Genomic DNA, 15,368 nt, shown 5'->3' with positions numbered 1-15,368 from the left:
CTACAGAGTTCTTCCTGTGCCATTTCTGAAGAGCAATTGAAAATCAGCCTAACACAGAATAACCATGAGTGCAACAGATCTGTCTGAGGAATTTATTATTAAGAGATGGTTAGTATCATGACTGTTTGCAATGATTGAAAGACTGAAGGCACTTAGGAAAAGATGATAAGCTACATAGAGAAGTGCTTCATGTATTTTTGTACTGATTTAACGAAGGCACAGATTCTGTGTCTGAATAACAAGTGGATTAACAATAAGGCATGCATAACAAAGGCATATGACTCTTTGCTAGCCTTAAGGTTCCTGAGATAAGTGCACGCCACTGGACAGGCAGGGATGCCTTTTTAGCAGTTTCTATCTGTACCCTGTCACACTGACATTGTCACTAGAGCTTTCTCAGAATGCTTAGATAAGTGTAGTGCTTTTCTGGGACAAAAAGGTGTCTGTGGCTTACTGTACTTTTCAGGCTATATTCCAAAAGCTGTCTGCCAAAGTGAAGAAGACCAAATTTGAAATAGCTAAACAACATAATTCTTCTGTAATAGACGCTTTTGAAATTCTGAATTATACAGGTTTTCTTTTGGTATAAAAAAACTGCTGAAAGGATTTGTCCTGTAATCCTAATAATATATACTTAAAATATTTTCAACATGCAGCAAGTCACTCTGAAATCTGTATTTCAGTTTCTGGAAGACTCTGATACCTCCCTTCTGCTTAGTTTGAATCATCCTCAGCCAGCTGTGCGGGTCCTGGCTCTTCAGCATTTGAAAGATGTTATTGAAACATCAAAGGTTTGTGTCCTGAATCTCACTTACAGAACCAACTTAACATATAATGTCTTCAAAAAGCTGTTTGCCAGACATATCAGTTGAAGATGAGTGGTACATTAAACTATTCATATGTCGCCCTCTCTGTTTTTCATGGTGTTTTCAGGCAGCTTCTGTCACCGTTTCCCCCTATTCTGGAGTCTGGATGTAGTTCTTATTAAGCTGCTCATAGTCTACAATAAAATCTAAGTTATTGGATGCTTCTGGTTTTTTCCTTTTGTTGTGGAAAGTTAGTCTGCCTGTTATTTGAGGTTTAATTTAGATGATGTTACCATTTTTTGTGTACTAGAATTGAAATATTTCATTAAAAGCCTGTAAATTGTGCTACCAACAAATGATTTTTTTTTTCTCCTTTATTTTTTCAGGAAGGCTTTGATCAGTCGTTCATAGAAGAAGCAATTTTTGGTCGGCTCAAGGATGACAACAAAGATGTTGTAATGTCTGCTCTCAGTTCTTTGGAGGTAAGTGTGTATCTTTTGATACATTGGCTGAGATTTTAGCTGGTCTTGAATATGTGTGTCTAGAATGTATTCTTTGTAATTGCATTTCTTCTACTCATGTCCTTACTGCACGGCTTTTGTCCTTTAACAGGATGAAGCAGCACAAATTTAGGAGGCTTATATTGTTCACCTCCTCACAATTTCCATCCCCCCCAAATTTCTGCTTCCTGATCTTTCCCAAACTGTTCGCAGTTAACCTGAATTTATTGATGGTTTTTTATGTAGCTACTAAAGCATATTTTAATCTTTGTTGATTACTTGAAGTGTGCTTCCTGCTAATCCTGTACATTTTTCTGTGAAAATGCAAGCCATGTCATCTGCCTTTTGGATGGAAAATGGTGCAGTGACAAGTCATTACGCTAGTGAGAAGTGCTCGGTTGAGTTTTTCCATATGAGAGTCATTTGATCAGTTGATAGTGGCAACGTACTAAGCACCAGCTCAGGTTTACTGGCTAGGACTCTGGTATGCATTGTACTGATTGTTTCCAGCTAGAGTAACAGTCTTTCTTCATTGCTTCTGCTAGTAGTAGTGGAGAATATTATTAGCAGTAGTATAATTGGTCCTGTGTGTTCATTCATTCTCGTCACTAAAACATAGGAATAAAACCACGAGAGCTTCTTTAAACTTCAGTAATTTGTTCATGTGCCTTATATTTTTGTCATACAGATGCTATGTAAAGTGACACCAATTCTTGTTTAATTATAAAGTATTTTGCTTATTGTTTATCAGTTTTACCAAACATTTCTGCATTTGATAAATTCTCTGTACTTTGGCATATCAAGAGCTGGAGCGTGTCCAAAGCAGGGCAACGAAGCTGGTGAAGGGCCTAGAGAGCACGTCTTATGAGAAGAGGTTGAGGGAGCTGGAGGTGTTTAGCCTGGAGAAGAGTAGGTTGAGGGGAGACCTTCTCGCTCTCTACAACTACCTGAAAGGAGGGTGTAATAAGGTGGGGGTTGGTCTCTTCTCCCAGGCCACTAGCGATAGAACGAGAGGAAATGGCCTCAAGCTGTATCAGGGGAGGTTTAGCTTGGATATTAGGAAAAATTTCTTCACTGAAAGAGTGGTCAGGCATTGGCACAGGCTGCCCAGAGAGGTGGTGGGGTCACCGTCCCTGGAGGTATTTAAAAGACGCATAGACATGGCATTTCAGGGCATGGTTTAGGAGACATGGTAGTGTTAACAGTTGGACTTGATGATCCTAGAAGTCTTTTCCAACCCTATTGAAATCCCTAATGGGCAGCCTTATAACTTCTCTTTACCCTGATAGTATTTTTATTATGTGATCATCAATAGGAATGCAATTAGTGATGTTTGATCCCTGTTTTCACTTGGTGTAGCAGATACATTTTCCATTATAATACAAAATAATACAAAAAATATCATAATCTTATCTAGTATCTTCTTATACTTTCATTTCTCTTTCTTGATTACTTTTCAGATTTTCAGGAAACAAGTCAATCCAGAAGTAGTAGTACCAAGTCTTTTGAACATCTTCCAGAGAGCTGATCTTTCAAAGGATGGAAAGTGGTATGTTTATGCCTTTTTTCAGTCTACATTATTTCTGTACAAATTAAATTTAAAACTGTAACTCTAATGAATACTTCAAAACCTGTTTTTCACTTCACGTGCTTTTTGTTATGGTATATCTATGCTGAGTTACAAGGGAAATGTTTGGTCATTTGCATACCATTTCCCATGAGTTCCTTATTTGTTCTCTCTGCTATTTGGATTCAGAAAATCACCGCAGAAAATGGAGAACAAGTCAAAGAAATGTTGCTGGTATGATTGAGCAATAGTATTTGAACATTGCTTGTTCTCTTTTAGGTACAAGGTTCTAGAGCGAGCAATAAAAATTTTAGTCAAAGAGGAGATTTTGAAAGAGAAAAAAGAACTACTAGATGAAGCAGTAATGCGGTTGTTACCTTTCATGGTAATCACTAACGCAAATTCAAAGTCTTCAGACTGGAAAATGGCTGTTTGTCTGTCCGAATCAGATCTCTGCTCCTTACACCCTTTACTGAAAGGTTGGCCAGAAGGTAAAGCATTAATTGTAACTAATTTGGTAAAAGAAAAATTGTGACAATTTAGGACGTCATGCTTATTGAACCTAAACACTATTGAAGGAGACTGGCTGTCAGTGACAAGCTATCATGCTGTCAGTGTGAACAGAGTTCTTTAAGAAGCTCTTTGAAACAATGAATAAATTATCGAGTATGTTTCTGACCATTTCTAAATATTATTGAGCCACCAGTGTTTTTAATAAGTGGTTTTCCTACCTAGATGGCCTGATCATTGTTTTTTCCTTGGAATAGCTCTTGAAGAGGCAGTTAAATCTAGCAAGTCTGCAGAGTTGATTGGTGTGGCCACCAAGAAAATGATTCTGCTGTTTTCTAAAAACATGACTTCAGGGGACCCTTCCTTACTATTGCAAATGGTATGTGTACCATGTTACCCTAACCTTAAGAGACCTTACTTTCCAGGTGGTCATTGTCATAGAACAAATGGGATATAGAAGAACTTTGTACGTGCACTTAGCATTAGTATGCCATCATGAAGCTGCTAGGCAAATATATATGTGTGTGTGTATGTATATATGTATGTATATAAAACACAAACCCCAATGCAATCTAGATAAAACAGATTTCTACCTTAGCGTAAGAAGAAAAAGCAAAGCTATTACCTATTTGACAAATTATTAGTGTAATTAAATTCCAGGAATTTTTAGTTTCATGAGAAAAAGATCTACAGAATAAACAAATATACCTGTGGGTAGTTCATAGGAACAGATGTTTGTGCATTCCCAGGTTCTGAAGAGTACCATTACAGCAGACAAAAATTTGTTACTGATGATAGAAGGTAACAAGATTTAGTTGGACATGCAAATGAAACATGACGTAAAGTTATAGTGAAGTCCCACTGTCTTATTGACTTTTTGTTGTTGTTTTTCCTCGACTGCCTTTTCTCAGGTTGATGATCTGATAGTCATTGCTGAAACAGCGTCTGACAGTGTGAGACATAAAGTAACTACTCATATAATTGGTTCAGTGCTTGTTCAATGCTGCTGCAACACACCGTTGAAGGAAAGTTACTTTTCAGTGGCTATCCGAGTCTTCCGTTTCTTGGATAAAAAAATTAAAAATCTCAGATCTTGTGACCCTGCAGAGGTAAGACGTAAACAGTTTGGAGAGGGCATTTTCTTTGTAATGGAGAAATCTTTTTTTATTGGAGGTTCAGAAACTTTGAGGAGGACTGAAAATCTCACCTTAATTTCTTTTCAAATCAGAAACACATACTCGGCAGCAGTACTAGAAGCTGCCATTAAGAATTGCTCTTATATTTTACCACTCTAGTGAGTCTGCTTTAAAAAATTGAGAACTCTGGCACTTTAGGCTAGCATCCCACCAGCTGATTCAGTGTTTCTGTGCTGTGGGCTTGGCACAGATTTTGAGGTGTTTCTGCCAGCTACCCTGTGGCATCACATCGTGTCGTTGTTTGGCTTAGGAATATCAGGGGTGTTAGTCATTGAGTAGAGGTTTTGCTAGCGTGTTCAATAGGGGAAAGAAGGAGATGCAGTTGAGTATGAAAAAGATCTTATGCTAAGAGCAGCTCTGGAGGAGGGCTACGAAAATGGTCAAAGGGCTGGAACACCTCTCCTACAAAGAAAGGCTGAGTTGGGGTTGTTCACCCTGGAGAAGAGAAGGCTCAGAGGAGACCTTATTGCGCCCTTTCAATACTTACAGGGGGCGTATAAGAAAGATGGAGAGAGACTTTTTACGAGGGCCTGTAGTGATAGGACAGGGGCCAGAGGTTTTAAGCTAAAAGAGGGTAGATTTAGCTTCGATATATGGAAGAGATTCTTTGCTATGAGAGCGATGAGGCACTATAACAGGTTGCCCAGAGAAGTTGTGGATGCCTCATCCTGGGAAATATTCAACATAAGGTTGGACGGGGCTCTGTGCAGCCTCATCTAATGAAAGCTGTTGGACGAGATTATATTTGAAGATCCCTTCCAACCCAAACCATTCTGTGATTCTATGAATTGCAACCTCAGGCAAGTCCTTGCAACAATATTGAAAGTGTTGTTCCTGGATTTGCTGGATTTTGTTTTACTGTGCAGCTCCATAAGCAGTTGTATTGACACTTGTTGGGAGGTAATCTGGATGCAAAAAGAGGGGCCATCAGAAGGGCAGGAACAATGTTTAGGAGGAGTATTTCTGCATCTTTCTGCTACCTTTCTTTGCCTTGTTTTTATGCATCTTTCCTATTGGGGTTTTCTTGATTTATTTTGTTGAAACAGCTGGTTCTTTTTTGTGTGTAAGAAACCCACGTGAGCAGGGAGGGCTGTGTTCTATGCGTGTACCCCGTCACACACACACACAGTAATACATGATAGTTAGTTATCCTGATCTCAGATTATTCTATTAAAGAGTTTTTATACTTACAGATATCTGAGAGATATGGATTATGTTGCTAAAACAGAGGTAGATGAAAGGATGAAACTGAATGTCTGCAAAATAACTCCTAATGTCTTTGAAGAGATATTTTAGAGATTGGCACTTCGCTCTTCCACTACCTCACTTATGTACGTTGTTGACTATGGTAGTAAGAGCTGGCATAGGTTTTAAGACTGAGATGCAAGTTTAAATGTAAAATCAGAAATCTAATTCACTTCATAAGGATACCTCTTTTGAGGTTGTAAATCAAATATTGTTGAATTTTAGTGCTAAGGTTCTGCCTTCTGTTGGATAAAATTGTGACAGTATATATTAAAGTGAATTTTCATTCACAGGAAACTCCTCTAAATTGGTCTGTTGAAACAGTAGAGGAAACTTTGGTGCCTACGGATTTATTAACTGCATATATAGAAAAGCTCAATAATGATCAGACTGCTCATGCAGAGGAGTCAGCTATGTTCCTGTTCTTACTGAAAAACTTCATTGATGGCCTAAAACCTCCTCTGTCCTTTTCAGCAGGTAGGTGTTAAGGTTTTTACTGTCTTTGATATCAGTGAAGTGAAGAAGGAAGGTTAAATTTTTTTGTCTTCAGAAGTTGTTGGAAACAAGCAAGCCTTGCTTCCCTAACCTTCTTCATTTGTTGTTACTGAGATCTGCAGAGAGTACTTACTTCTGAACATGAAGTTAGACAAATGTATTGTCTTCTTTTAACTTTTTTCTCTTGGTTTCTTAAGGTGTTCATACGCATCCACTGTGTCTTATTTATAACCTGTATTTTTCAGAGGAAACTTGGTGGAATCCTGAGTCTCTGAATCAAGATAGCCAGGACTACCTGCACCTCCTGTTGGGGCTGTTTGACCTACTAGTCTGTGGAGCCAGTGAGGGAAGCAATGCTGTTCAGTACAGAGCACTGATGAATCTCTTACTCAAGGTATTATTTTGCATCTGTTGCTCTGAATTATTAGTCATCAACTATTATGCAGTTACGTAATTTTAAGGAAAACAGAAAAATGGAGAACTGATCATGCAACACTGCTTGTGGCACGCTAGTACTGTGAGCAGATGAATGTCTAAGCCTCAGCTGGTTAGTTAACCCTAATTAGATGTAATAATAGAAAACTAAAGTAAAAAACACTAATCGGACCAGTTGAGGCAAAGATGAAAACATAACACTGATTTGCAGGATAAGGTCAAGGGCTTGAAGTTTGAGCTAAAAATTTTGGTCCTACCTTGCAGTAAAGCAAACGGTTGCTCTGTAAAATTTTTAGTTTTTAAATACAAAAACTGAAAACTTGTAGAAGACCCTGCATGTTTCCTTATAACATCATCTCGTGTTTTCTCACCTGCATGAAGTGATACATTTTTGAGAAGGGAATAAGAGATTTTGGCAGTCTGGATTTTAGATGGCAGGGAGTAATAACTGTACATTCTGAGGAAAAGAGAAGCAAGTAATTGGCACAAAGCGGCTCTTACTGGAGTTTGATACTGTTTCATCAAGAACAGCACATGACAAACAAACAGAGGATGAAAAGAATAGCAATGATTTCATAACAAAACTTGTTTCTGTTTTTCTTGTCCTATAATGTCCATGTCATTGTCATATAAAGTCATATAATTCTTGTATATAACTTAGTCTAATTATCAGTCACTCCAAGATCTAGGGAAGTTGTACTGACACTGAGCTGTTGGAGAGATTGATTCAGTGCCTGGCTAGTTCAAGGCTGTGAGCAGAGAAGCAAGGATGTTATTTTGGTGGGATTTTTGACTGAGCAAGCTGCGTAATATTGCACAGAAGACGAGAAGAAGGAGGGAGGAGGGACTACAGAAGGTTTGTGGAAGGGGGTTAGTGATGTCCTAGGACCTAGTGAAGGCAACAGCTGCAGTAATAATTAGCTTCTTTCAGTTGTGGAGTACTGCCGATTTTGAGGGTGTTTAATTCGAAAGGCAAAAGAAAGATATTTTTGCCTGCTCTAGAACAGTTAGTATAACTAGATCTTGGTGGACTTGTGGAAAAGAGAATAGGCAAGAGTATGTCAGAAGATGTATCAGTTTTTCTGGCAAGCTGTATTCAGCCTGGGGGATGTTGAGCGGGGGCTTCTGTTTGATGAGTGAAGAGCTCTTAAAATTCCAGAGAGCATCTTGCAGACAGAAAGTGTGCTAGCTATTGCCAGACCATGTAGTAAGCAAGAACTTTAAATTGATTTGGGATACTACTAGGTGACAAGGTAGCTGCTTCAAAATCAGAAGTTATCCTCATTAAATTTTGACAGAAGTGTCCTAAAGCAAAGTTAAGGTGATTGGATGTATATGTGTGAAAAGCTGAATTAAATCATCTCAGAGCAGCTATTACTATTGGAATGGGGGAGAAAGCACTCTTGACCTGTGTCTGCGATGCTCCGTGATACATTTATGAATCAGAGTTTGCTAATTTTGGTCTATGCTCTGTTACTCTAAAGCCTATACAGCCAATCCAGGACAAATTCTAAGAATAAAGTTTAGTGTGAATGTTCAGCACAGAAAGCTGTGCTGTACTAGGAAATTGAATGCCCAGCTCTTCTGAGACACTCATTTACAGACATCTAAAAATCACTTTGTATGACTCATGAAATGGCTCCAAGCTGCATCAGGGGAGGTTTAGGTTGGATATTAGGAAAAATTTCTTCACTGAAAGAGTGGTCAGGCATTGGCACAGGCTGCCCAGAGAGGTGGGGGAGTCACCATCCCTGGAGGTATTTAAAAGACATGTAGACCTGGCACTTCAGGGCATGGTTTAGGAGACGTGGTGTTGGGTTGGCAGCTGGACTTGATCCCAGAGGTCTTTTCCAACCTTAATGATTCTATGAAAAAATCAGGGATTAATTGGAGCACTTTGAATATTAAGATTACTGCTGCACAAAACAGGAAATACAAGTTAATTATTTTGCTTTATTTTGCATGTAACAGTTTTCTTACACAATTGACATACGATACAAATGTTCATATGGATGTGTTTTCAGTCTGTTATAATAAAAAAAATCTCTTGAATTTACATACCTGTAGACTACAAGTTATCTGTAAACCTAAGTAAGCCAGCTGTTAAGCAAGTGGACTTGTATACCCATGCAAGTACTGCTTACCCAAACACATCTACTCAATAACTTTTTCTTCCCAAATGACACTGTTTCTGACTCTTCAGTTCTCTTTGGTGTACTCCTTTGATTTGGGTGGTTTGTTGGATATTGTGAGTAGTAGTTTGCCGAATAAATTAAAGTTACTAAACAAGTGCTTTTCTCTCTCTTTTTTTCTTTTGTGTGTGTTTTTGTTAAATTTAAGGTACATCTAAAAGATTCAGAGGTTCTCTTCAAATTCCTTTCAATTCTATGGACTTACAGTTATAACCTTTCAAATCATCTGAACTATGAAGTCAGTGCAATGCTACAGACTCAAGCTCTGTATATTGGCTATGCACTGCTTGAATCACAGACGTACCAAAAAAAGAAACAGCTACTATTGCCATCATCTCCCGGTAAAGTAAAACAGTATCTATCTCTCATCTGAAGACTTAATCATGGTATTTTTTTAATTTTATGCAATTTTACTGTGTTTTATACCATAAAGGGTATCTGTAGTTATTTATGTTCAGCTGCGCTAGACTGAGACAGCTTTCTTGCTGATTCACTGCTGCAGTTACTAGCCCAAGTTTGGAAGCAGGTGAAATAACTTTTTTTAATCTTAAGAGTGTTGAAGAAACATGCTTCTATGCTGAAGAAGGCAGTTATAGCACCTTACCTTCTGTGCAGTATAAGGATGCGGCAGTCAGTAGCAGTATATGAACTCTCTGAGCTTAAACACAAATGTAAGGACTGTGATGAAGAGGCTCAGAGCCATGGATCTGTGAGATTAGTGTTGGTTTTGTGTAGTCTAGAGTTTTATAGTGAAAAGAGATGACTTGTTAATTCCAAAGTAATGTTGATGCCTCTTCAGGGAGAGACACGGTAAAATCTGACCACTCGCTTTATTCTGTTGTCTTTTTCCTCCTTCCTTCCCTTACTCTTTTTGCAGTGGTGATATCTTTGCTAATTAACTTGGGTAGTCCTGTGAGTGAAGTTCGAAGAGCTGCTCTCAGCTGCCTCCATTCCTTGAGAGGGATAAAGGACTCTCTATTTCATCCTGTTCTTCAGCATTTGGAGCAAAAGACAGAAGAGATCATATCTGATCCTAAATACATAACAGAGGTATTTTTGTTATTAAGTAGTATATTATTATTATTTGTACCAGGACTAGTGTGGCCAGCAGGAGCAGGGAGGTGATCGTGCCCCTGTGCTCGGCACTGGTGAGGCCGCACCTCGAGTACTGTGTGCAGTTTTGGGCCCCTCAGTACAAGAAGGACATTGAGGTGCTGGAGCGTGTCCAGAGAAGGGCAATGAAGTTGGTGAAGGGTCTGGAGAACAAGTCTTCTGAGGAGCCGCTGAGGGATCTGGGGTTGTTTGGCTTGGAGAAGAGGAGGCTGAGGGGAGACCTTATTGCTCTCTACAACTAACTGAAAGGAGGCTGTAGCGAGGCGGGGGTTGGTCTCTTCTCCCTAGTAATAAGCGATAGGACGAGAGGAAATGGCCTCAAGCTGCGCCAGGGGAAGTTTAGGTTGGATATTACGAAAAACTTCTTCACCGAAAGGGTTGTCAGACATTGGCACAGGCTGCCCAGGGAGGAGGTTGAGTCTCCATCCCTGGAGGTATTTAAAAGACGTGTAGATGTGGTGCTTGAGGATATGGTTTAGTGGTGGACTTGGCAGTGATAGGTTAGCAGTTGGACTTGATGATCTTAAGGGTCTTTTCTAACCTTAACGATTCTATGATTCTATGATTAATACAAGTTTTGGCTCTGCTGTGAGCTCCCATAATTTCTGAAAGAAATCAAGGTAACTAGGAAAGTTCATCCTCTTTGTGCACTACAGTAGACTGATCTTTTTATATGTATATTTTTTAAAGGACTATAAAAACATTCAAGTGATTTATTACATGCAGGGAATTGAGAATATCGGACAAATAAGAGGTATTAACCTGTGGTTTACTTAGAGATGAGGAATTCCGTTTGTGTCTAGATTGCATTATTATGAAAGCTGTGAATAAATGTTTTAAGGCATTTTTATTGCTGGGAAAGACTTAATTTTCACTTTCTTAATGAACTAGATCATGGAAATTCTATTTGAGGAGCTTGAGACACAACCAAAACAGAAATCCCAGAAGAAAAAATTGTTGGAAGCTTTGGAAAGCATACTTGATTGTGTACAGAACCCTATTTTCCCATCATATATTGCAAGAAACTTAATGAAAATTCTTCATGAAGTCCATGGTGAGGTAAGTGCCACCTTTCTAGTTGTTTCATGGATTCTGCACTTGATTGAAATGCTAAAATCAAATTTCATGTAGTAATAATGCTGTTAAATAAGTTCATGATGTATTAGACTATTAGGCATTAAGTGGGCACCTCTAATAATATGCCGTAGTTCTGCAAAGTATCATTTAATGAAAAATAAAATATTTGCATGCTCCATCCAGGAATGTAAGCGCTGCAGAATTTAGCACTGGAGTTCTTAAAGTCCTGTGAAGTTACTGAAAAAGACTGTTTCAGAAGAAGATTCTTCCAGAAGAAATGTATTACCTTGATTAAATATCAGTGAATATAGAGTTTTCTGTACAGAATTGTAATGTATTAGGTAGTGCTAACAATTTTATTTGTATGTATTAACCTCCTCTTATCTTATATATTCAGAATTCTCTACATGCTGGAAAATACATGAGTTCAATGTTAAAAAAAAGAATGAAATTATGAATTTTTATGCTCTGTTCAGTTGTTTGTGTATTGAAAAGATTGTGAATTGCAGAGGATGAGCATTCTTGCCTCACATTTGGGTGACAGCAGTCATAAATTGGTGAAGAAAATTGCCTTGTTTCTGTACTTTAAAAATATTAAATACTGCTCTGCAAAGGAGAATAGCAAAGTAGCAGATGAGCACGTACTCCTGGTAACCATACAATAAGTCTTACATGTTTCCTCTTGAATGGCTGTGCCATAAAATACTGTATGCAGTGTGTCCCAGAGGGGATGTTGCAGTAAAATGAAGCTGTGCTATTGGAAGTTTGTTAAAATGAGAATGGATAAAAACTTCTGTTATGAATTTCCTCTGCAGATGATTCTTTCTCACCTTTTGCCTGTACTAGACCGGTTGCTAGAGAAGGTCTTTCAGAAACCTGAGGCAATGTTGAAAGATGAAGTTGTTCTCCTGCATCTCATCCTTGGAAAGTTTACTGAATGTTCAGCAACCCTCTTATGCAAGAATCAGCAGAGTTTGGAGTTATTTATCAAAAGTCTACATGCTGCTAAGAAAATCTACGAAGAAATTCCACCATTTCAGATCACAGCACTTGGGCAGGTGTGGCCTTATGAAGGATCTTTAATTTATTTTTCTGCTTAAAGCAAATAGCAGTGTTTAGGATCGGATTTACAAGGGCTCTTTCTGTGTTAAGGAGCCCACAGCTTTTGACCTGTCTTTTCATACAAGTTTTCAGGGTCTCCATAGTGTCTTTGAAACATCTAAACAGGCTGCAAAACTTTCTCTTTTAAACCTACAAGAAGGAAAAATTGCCGCTTGCTTTATTTTTGCAGTTGACAAGTACAGAATAGAAATACCATTGTATTTGCATACAGCTGAATGCCTGTGTCATTGTCTGCAGGTACTACTGTTCCACTGTCCTTAGTTTTTGTCAGGCAGGCAGGAGCTTTACTTAATGTTTTTCTTCTGAGGAAAAATAGTCAAGAAAATACGGTAGGTGAGAAATAGACTCATTTGAAGGAGGCTACAAATTCAGGCCTTCTATTAGCCTACCAAAGCCTGGCAACAGCCAGTTTGTTCCCCCATCAGGCAAGTTGTGTGAAGAATTTCAGGAATCGGTATGTCTGATGGATATTTCAGAAGTATGTGCTTTGCACCTAAGGATTCCTGGATATATACAAATACATAGTTAATATGCAAATTTTTACAATATATGTTCATACTAACACGTACATGTGATTGGGTGTGTCACACAGAATCTAATGTACCTAAGTTCCAAAGCTTGTGACTTTTGTTTACCCTCTTACAAGTAAACCTGCCTGCATCTTTTCTTTTTTCCCTCTTGTAGATTACTAAGCCATTCTTTGCAGCTGTGTCAGATGGGATGGTGCAACAGAAGCTATTAAAAGTATTGTTTGACTTACTGTTAAACTGTAAGAACCCGCTTTGTGCCCAGACTATTACCAGTGTGTTTAAAGGGGTAAGTGGCGAACTCCACAACACAGAAATATGTTCAAACCTGTTGAGGTGGTTCTGTGTTGCTGCATTAAGTAACAGTCGTTTATATCGTTCATAGCATGAAAACAATAGGAAACTATTTGTCACATAATATAATTGTGTTAATGGCATGAAAAGTTTGTTAAATGACTCCTTTTAGAAGGTATTTCTTTAAAAGGCACACAGGAGTCATTTACTATGCTATGAACAAATTCAGCAGAAGTCACTTCTTTCTGCTGCCCTGATTTTCATTTTCTGGGATATGACTTGAATATGTGGATTTTATATCCATATGTGCACGAAAGGGATGTGTTTTTAGAAACAAGGAGGGGGCATAGATGTGTGATATGACACGGTGTTAATTCGTACTTGCATTATTGCTCTTTGTTTCAGATTTCAGTGTGTGCTGAGCAGATTGTCAGAGAACTGGAGCCTCCTGAGAAAACCAAAAGTCTGGCCACTGTTCAGCAAACTAGAAGGCAGAAGATGCAGCAACAGAGGTAAAACCTAGAAAGAGAAAAATATTATCTGTACAGTTTGAAAACATCACTTGTTAGTATTAGTACATTGCATGGGGTTTTTTTGAAAGCTTAAGCATCTATTTCTTATTTTCCCCTGCACAGTAAAATAACTCTGAGATACTTTTGGCAGGAGACTAAGAACTGATGGAACTATAGCCAAAACTTAAAAAAAAAATCCAATAGTTTTAGTGTTGACATTTGCTCTTACAGAATCTGGCTTGACACAGTTGAACAAGATTTGTAGGTATTAAAATTGGTTAGTAATAAAGATGTATGGAGAAATTGCATACACCTGGCTGAAGCCTACAAATGCTCATCAAAATGTTCTTGTTAGTTGACTGAAAAATGGTATTTTCTTTCAGTTAAAACGTTAATATAACTTAATTTTTAGATCTTTTCACCTTGTTTCTTCTCTCTGTTCTCATAAGGAAGGAGCCATTTTGTCCACTGTACTTATTCTCTTCTTTACACATCGGCTATCAGCTGGTGTTGAAACAGGATATTGAGTTGGTTTTTTGGGTTTGACTTAGAATTTTCCTTCACTTGACCTTTTACAACAATCATCGCTTATTAGATTGATCCATCTGTAAATTGTGTCTGTCGGGGTTTATAGACACACCCATTGCCTGCATAGTCAGTGGTTAGTTCCGAAGATGCAAGTTTCCTGGATGGCAAGCAGATCAGCATTTGCACAGTTATTTGGTAATAGATTCCACCACCCCCCCAAAGTCTGCTTCATTGTGTAGATTTTTATTTTTTTTTTAATATATAGAAGGGATGCTATAATATTTTGGTTTTTCAAGTTTGGTCTGGATTTTCTATTGATTGTTTAAAAAGTGTTGCTGCTTCTGTCAAAAGCCCACACATTGCCACCACTCCCAGGCGAAGCAGTAGAGGATATTACGATGTGAAAGAAAATTTGTCTTTTTTTACTTAAGCGCGTGTTTGTTCCCTGAAACACTGTACTGTTTTCTTTGGAAATGTTTATCCTGATTGTTTGTCTTATCTTTTTAGAAAGGCTCAAGATGCAGAATTGGCACCAGAAACAAGCCACTTCAGCTGGCAGAGGGTTATGCTTATTCTGGAATTGCTGCAACACAAGAAGAAACTTAGACGCCCGCAGGCATTGGTACCTGCACTTTTTAACCTGCTGAGCCGGTAATCGTGCTTCCATAACACATGAGTCCTTGAGCTTTTTCTTCTGCAGCCGATACTGTAAAGCATTAAAATGCATAGGGTTAGGTTGGATATTAGGGAAAGGTTCTTCCCCCAGAACGTGGTGGAGCCCTGGAACAGGCTCCCCAAGGAGGCATCACGGCACCAAGCCTGACGCTATTCAAGAAGCGCTTGGACAAGGCCCTTAAGAGACATGGTGTGAATTTCGGGTTGTCCTGTGCGGGGACAGGAGTTGGACTTGGTGATCTTTGTTGGGTCCCTTCCAACAATATGAGCTGCTTTCCTTCTGCTTTGTTGCCATGTTTCGTAGTTTAGCTTGCCTTTTTACCTGAACTTCTTTTAGGTAAATCACATGAGGGGAATGGGAAGCTGTTATGACTTTTTTTGCCCTTTAAACAATGTGATGGGCTTTTTAAGGTTTTCACCCGATGCATAGCTTCTTATGTGAATAATTTGTTTCTCAGGTGGATGGCTTGGGATTGCTGAGAAGGATGATACGTGTGCTAAAACTGGCAAAATTGACAGGACTTGTGTCTTTTGTAGAGCTATTATAATAATACTCTAAACTTTAATATTTCTC

General features: G+C 38.5%; 1 protein-coding gene across 1 annotated transcript in view; it reads left to right on the top strand.

The window, feature by feature from the left end:
- The window catches only part of HEATR1 (HEAT repeat containing 1), a 41,017-nt gene that overhangs the window by 10,285 nt on the left and 15,364 nt on the right, over window positions 1-15,368 (top strand). The window contains exons 12-26 of the mRNA XM_064445754.1: window positions 684-791; window positions 1,193-1,288; window positions 2,767-2,855; window positions 3,153-3,364; window positions 3,641-3,762; window positions 4,295-4,492; window positions 6,118-6,301; window positions 6,565-6,713; window positions 9,095-9,287; window positions 9,824-9,996; window positions 10,951-11,118; window positions 11,952-12,194; window positions 12,943-13,074; window positions 13,485-13,591; window positions 14,627-14,770. Coding sequence (XP_064301824.1) covers window positions 684-791; window positions 1,193-1,288; window positions 2,767-2,855; window positions 3,153-3,364; window positions 3,641-3,762; window positions 4,295-4,492; window positions 6,118-6,301; window positions 6,565-6,713; window positions 9,095-9,287; window positions 9,824-9,996; window positions 10,951-11,118; window positions 11,952-12,194; window positions 12,943-13,074; window positions 13,485-13,591; window positions 14,627-14,770 — 2,318 coding nt within the window. The remainder of the gene's footprint in view (window positions 1-683; window positions 792-1,192; window positions 1,289-2,766; window positions 2,856-3,152; window positions 3,365-3,640; window positions 3,763-4,294; window positions 4,493-6,117; window positions 6,302-6,564; window positions 6,714-9,094; window positions 9,288-9,823; window positions 9,997-10,950; window positions 11,119-11,951; window positions 12,195-12,942; window positions 13,075-13,484; window positions 13,592-14,626; window positions 14,771-15,368) is intronic.

This window comes from Phalacrocorax carbo, chromosome 3 (genome assembly GCF_963921805.1).
Source record: "Phalacrocorax carbo chromosome 3, bPhaCar2.1, whole genome shotgun sequence".
Taxonomy (NCBI): Eukaryota; Metazoa; Chordata; class Aves; order Suliformes; family Phalacrocoracidae; genus Phalacrocorax; species Phalacrocorax carbo.
Note: the sequence above shows the minus strand (reverse complement) of the source record. Positions and strands in the feature narration are given on the sequence as shown.